Raw genomic sequence first — 6,299 nt, 5'->3', positions numbered from 1 at the left:
GGGGGGATTGGTCTAATGTGACTAACGTGTAAATGTGGGATAATGTAGCAAATGTTATTTTGTAAGTTGGCTGTTTTTCCCCCAATTGTGTCAATTCTTTCATTGTCTGTGTGCATATTGTGTATACTATTTTGTGTAACTTTTTCACTAATGGTTTTATGTGGCGACTATGGCAAAAGATGGTACTTAGGCATGGGTAATTAGTTTCAAGGCATGGGTAATTATTTTAAATGAGCTCAGCTGATGCATGATCAGCTGACCATTTATATGCCCTATGTACAGTTGTGTTCAAAATAACAGCAGTCCAACATCACTAACCTCATGAATCCTATTTTTTGGTAAAAGTGACATTTCTACATGGCAAATAATGTAGTAGTAAGAGTTGTAGAGTCATAGAAAACCAACAGAGCCAACAGTCATGACATGCATGCTGCTCATTATGTGGAACTGAATCTAATTGAAAGGAGCATGTTCAACATAATAGCAGTGTTGTGTTTAATTAGTGAGCTGATTGATTCTGTGAAGAAACGGGTGTCAATTATGGCCCATATTTAAGGAAGGAAGGAAAGGTTGTAAATGCAGGTTATAGGGCATTTCACACTGAAATACTCAGCAAAATGGCTCGTTCCAGACATTGATTAAAAGGTTGATTGGAGAAGAAGTGCAGAAACTGATAGGCTGCTCAGCCAAAATGACTTCAAATGCCTTGAAATGGCGTCCAGAGGCTGAACGACGTGGGGAAAAAACCGTCAACTAGCATTGGAACGGATGGAAGAAAAGGCAAAATGGCAAAGGCTCGACCGATGATCAGCTCCAGGAAAATCAAAGAAGACTCAAAGTTACCTGGGAGTACTGCTACGATCAGAAGAAGGCTATGGGAAGCAAAGCTATCAGGTAGAATCCCCCCTCCCCCGAAAAGTCCCATTGCGAAAAAAAAGACATGTACTGAATAGGAAATAGGAATTTGAAATTTGCCAAAGGACACACTGCCTGGCCAAAGGAGAAACGGAGCAACATTCTGAGGACTGACGAGAGCAAAATTGTTCTTTTTGGGTCCAGGGGCCGACGACCCCCCAGTACAGTGTGATGACCGTAAAGCATGGTGGTGCAAAAATCATGTTATGGGGATGTTTCTCATACTGTGGTGTTGTATGTAGTGTGCAGTGCTTCGCCTTCTGAGAATATAGTTCCCAGTTTGTATACGATTAGAAGATGGCTGTGTCTCATGTGACCTTGTTGTTTGGACACGCTGTGACTATACAAATCACGTGCAAATAGGACCATGTTGGCGTTATTTTGTCACTTATTGGGAGCAGTAGGCTAGCTGGAGCCGGTTACCATACAGAATTTGTGCTAAGCTAGGCTAGCAGTGGGTGCCTCAGACAGAGTTGCGACACGCACAGAGATGAGAAGGGTATGTATGGACTTGTCTAACTCTGGGGGATATGGTGAATAAGCTAAAGTCTCAATAAGTCGGCATGTTCCTTAACTAATGATCGGTATCTTCCCTGAAAAAAAGAGAAAAATCAGTTGACTCCAAGTTTGTACATTACATAAATGAGGCCTGCAGACGTCGTCTTCTCTACTCACGCTGACGTGATGGCCCGGTAGCGCTCCTGGCCAGCTGTGTCCCAGATCTGGGCCTTCACCGTCTTGCCGTCCACCTGGATGCTGCGCGTGGCAAACTCCACTCCGATGGTGCTCTTACTCTCCAGGTTGAACTCATTGCGGGTGAACCGGGACAGCAGGTTACTCTTCCCCACGCCCGAGTCCCCAATAAGGACCACTGAGACACAGGGAACACATGTTAATGCGACCTCTCTACTTCCTGTGTGAACATTGCTCCTGAGTTTTTACTTCCATTTAAATGGCCGCTTTAACCCTTGTGTTGTCCCCGTTTTTCTTAATTTTTAATATCAGGAACTTGGCTTTCTTTCAACAATATTGCCTAAAAATAACACGGATGCCATGCAATGTTATTCAGGTTAAAATTAAAGATTACTTTCAATGAATTAAATTTTGGTTTTATTGAATTGTATGGCATTTAAAAAACAAAAGTGACCAAAACCTTGGGGGAAAAATAGACAAAAAAGAGACAATAAGTGCTGAAAAAAATGTCATAAATGTCATAAATCTTTAAATGTTTAATGTCATAAAAATTAGGTTTATTGGCTATGAATAAAAAAATAAAAAAGTGTAGAAAAAAACAGCAGAAACATTGAAATAAGCACAAAAGGATGATGGTCGATGGGAAGACAACACAAGGGTTAAGAGAGTTCCTACAAATGATACCTGTGTGCATTGATCTCACTTCATGAAACGGTTTACAGTTTCCCCTAACCCAGTAAGAGCGAGCGCCCCATGTAGGCTGAGTCCTTAGCAGGGTCCGGGTTTGAATCCGACCCGGGGCCCTTTGCTGCGTGTCATCCCCTCTTTCCCTCCTCCCTTTCCTGTCTATCAGTGTCACTATCAAATAAAAAGTTAAAAGCCCCAAAAAATAATCTTTCAAATAGGAAATATAGGCTATATTTAGCAATATAGAACAGCGTAGGTATTTAGTATTCAGTATATAAATACATGTACAAGTGTCATACAGTTTATTTCGATTAAATTACTTTCATAATCATACGCAAAATGCAAAACATGAAGCTGTGGAGAATTTGTAGAATTAATGGACTTTGTATCACAATAATTGAATTAATAAAATGTTTGTTAGTACTTAATATCTTCATGATTATGTTATTCCGCATTAATTTGAAAAAATGTTAATTCTTAATATCTTCATAATTATTCCGCAAACCTAGAGCTGCAAGGATTAATCGATTAGTTGTCAACTTTAAAATTAATCGCCAACTATTTTGATAATTGATTGGTCTGTTTAAGTCAGTCTTTAAGACAAAAGTAAAAGAATTCTGATTCCAGCGTGTTAAATGTAAATATTTTCTAGTTTCCTCTGTGATAGTTAACTGAATATATTTGAGTTGTGAACAAAACGAGACATTTGAGGACGTCATCTTGGGCTTTTTGGGAAACACAGATCCACATATTTCAACAGATTAATCGACTATGAAACTGTTAGTCGTCAAGTAATAAAGTCGACAACTATCTTGAAAATTGATTTGTCGGTTTGAGTCATTTTCTATGGAAAAAAAAGGCAAAAAATCCTCTGATGTCAGCTTGTTAAATGTGAATATCTTCTAGTTTCTTCTCTACTCTGGGACCGTAAACTGAATATATTTGAGGTGTGGACAAAACGAGACACTTGAGGACGTCATCTTGGGCTTTTTTGGGAAACACTGATCCACATTTTAACAGAGGAATCGACTATGAAAGTGTTAGTTGCAGCCCAATGCAAACCCAAACGTCGCATCTAACACCAACCTACACCGACATGTAGATAGATCCCAGGTTGTTTACACAAACTTTATGCACACCTGCACAAACACCATACAGCCTTCTTTTCTTTCTAACAGTTTCATTGTACATATTTCTTATAGTGTCTTCCACATGTTATGATTGCAGTATTTCTGTCCTTTATGTTCCTGACTGTTGCAGTACTTTGCTCCATGGTTTATTCCCTTTTCATGTCTTTATTGCATTTATCAAACACAGAGAGGCAAATTCCAAGTGGAGACTTACTTTGGCAATAAATCTCATTCTGACTGACAAGCATTTACGATCACCTTTTTTTTTTTTTTTTTTTTACTACCTAACTTTAATTAAAAATGTGCTAATATCTTTATGAGAATCACGTTCTTCCGCAAACCCAAATGGTTACTACCAGTGTGTTTACTCTGACTTTTATTAGGCGTTTACCTTATGCCAAGCAATAACCCTGTAACACATCCACCTTTTTAATTGTAAAATGATATGTTTAACACATCATTTAAACACGTAAATATCTGTCAAACATACACTGTATAGACTATTGGGCCTGAACAATATTGGAAAAAATCGGAAATTGCAATTTCCCCCAGCGGCAATATCAAAAAAGGAAATAATTTTTAAAAAGATGACATGTAAAGCTCTATTTGGAAATAGTAAATCATTCTCGACTATCGCGGTGATTTTGTAGGAGACTGCAACGCACGATGTCGATGCTAAAACAATATCGATATACACAGATATCCACCTACCTCAGATATGAGCAACCTGGTTTATTAATTAATATACCATATTAAGCATCTTACTGTTCACAAGCCTCCATTGAGCTCTTTATTTACTATGTGTATTTAGCTATATACGTGTACAAACTTATATCTGGACATAGTTTCGATGCCGCACGGACCGCTACAGAAAATCCTTCCTACGACATGCAATAACACTATTTAACACGTCATCTCTGGGCGCTAGATGAGACTTTTGGGCACCACACTACTGCACTAATGCAACCTGCACAATTTGGTTTATGTAGCATACATTTTTAACATTTTAACATATTATTTAAGCAGTTGCACATTATTGTTTCCCCATCCTGTACTACTTAAATATTATTTTTTTACTTTATTACATTATTATTTCATGTATATGTATGTATGTATATTTTTCCTAGTATTTCATTATATTTATATTCTGTGCTTTGTGACTGATTTTGCTGCTGAACACCGAAATTTCCCATTTTTCTTGGGATCAATAAATCTATCTATCTATCTATCATCTAGCATATATCTTATCTATATTCAATAATCTATCTATCCATATATCTGTCTATCTCCCTATATATCTATCTATCTATCTCTCTATCTATCTATCTCTCTCTCTATCTCTCTATCTATCATATATCTATCTATCTCTCTCTCTATCTATCTCTCTCTCTCTCTCTCTCTCTATCTATCTCTCTCTCTATCTCTCTATCTATCCATATATCTATCTATCTATCCATATATCTCTCTATCTCTCTATCTATCCATATATCTATCTATCTATCTATCTATATATCTCTATCTATCAGCTTTGTTGTCCTTTGTTTTTAGCCGTATCTGTATCTCTGTGTGTGTACTTTGACAGCAACAAAAAACGGAGTCTAGTTGGAGTCTGGTCACACTTAGTTGGCCATTTAAAGGTGATTCTGATTATTATCGTTTGTCAAACCACGCTTTAATACAGTTAATGACTACACGCTAACACTTAGCCGCACGGTTCCCTGTTAGATAATAAGCAAACGTGTGCATGTGTCGTACATTCTCCCGTTAGCTCGGCCGGTTGGTGTGGAGATAACGTGATAACGGTTAACGTTAGCTAGGTGTGTCAGACGTGAAGCTGCTCCTGTCAAGCTAACGTCTGCTAGCTGCTAACGTCCAAGACGCCCTGTCGTTTAACGACAACTAACCACTAGTCACGTGACGACCCAACTGCTAATTATACGTCCACTGTTTAGCGAAGGGTCGTTACGTATCATGTAAACTCATTTAACGTGCTGACATTTCTCCGTTAGCGCTGTGGAAAACAACCGGGAGCACAAAAGGTGTCCGGTGGCTAACGGTGGCTAACGGGAGCTAACGGTGGCTAACGTTAGCATCAGCTGGCCTGTGCAGGACTGGAGGAGCTGCAACAATAACGAGAAGAAGAAAAACTTTGTTTTACCTTTGAACAAATAATCGTATTCGTCATCTCTAGTGCCCATCGTCTTATTGAGGAATGGTTAGTCCAAGATTTAATTTTATTTAATTGAGGGGGAGGGGGGGGACAGGCGATCTACTGTGTTTTACTCTTCCAACGGGAATCTGTTTGGAAGCCGTACTTCCGTAACTTCTTCTTCTTCTTCTTTTTCTCTGGCAGCTTAATACCTCCACATAGAGAGAACTCTGACACCTAGTGGTCAGGAGAGGGAACTGCCCAACACTTTGAGTGCTCGTATCATGCGTTTTGGCTTTTTCTCTTTCCTTTATTTGTGTTATGTATATTTTGTTCTGCATGTTATAGGTTTACAAAGTGAGAAGTGAGCCCAAAGTCCCCCCCCCCAAAAGGACTTACCATCTCCAACAGAAAACACATATTCACAAACTGCTCCAAACAGCTCTGTTGTAGTGCAGCCTTTACGTCTCTTAACACGTTATACTGCTCAAAAAGCTGCATGCGTTGCCCTCATACTCTGCTTCTGCTGCTCTGACTCTTGAGGTACAGGATGTGTGGCGGGCGCTCTGTGCAGTGAACCCCAGAAAGGCTGCTGGTCCAGATGGAGTACCTGGGAAGGTGCTCAAGGCATGTGCTTGGCAGCTATCACAGGTCTTCACAGACACTCAATCTATCTCTGGAACAAGCTGTCATTCCACCCTGTTTGAAGTTGCATATCACCCGAT

At 39.3% G+C, this 6,299-nt stretch overlaps 1 protein-coding gene across 1 annotated transcript in view; it reads right to left on the bottom strand.

Annotated features, from left to right (window-relative positions):
* The window catches only part of LOC116685768 (RAB11a, member RAS oncogene family), a 12,721-nt gene extending 6,938 nt beyond the window's left edge, over nucleotides 1–5,783 (bottom strand). The window contains 2 exon segments of the mRNA XM_032510694.1: nucleotides 1,591–1,786; nucleotides 5,584–5,783. Of these exon segments, the coding sequence (XP_032366585.1) occupies nucleotides 1,591–1,786; nucleotides 5,584–5,623 (236 nt within the window). The 5' untranslated portion in view covers nucleotides 5,624–5,783.
* Between the last annotated feature and the right edge of the window lie 516 nt (nucleotides 5,784–6,299).

This window comes from Etheostoma spectabile, unplaced genomic scaffold, assembly GCF_008692095.1.
Source record: "Etheostoma spectabile isolate EspeVRDwgs_2016 unplaced genomic scaffold, UIUC_Espe_1.0 scaffold270, whole genome shotgun sequence".
Lineage (NCBI taxonomy): Eukaryota > Metazoa > Chordata > Actinopteri > Perciformes > Percidae > Etheostoma > Etheostoma spectabile.
This window is presented reverse-complemented; position numbering and strand designations above follow the sequence as displayed.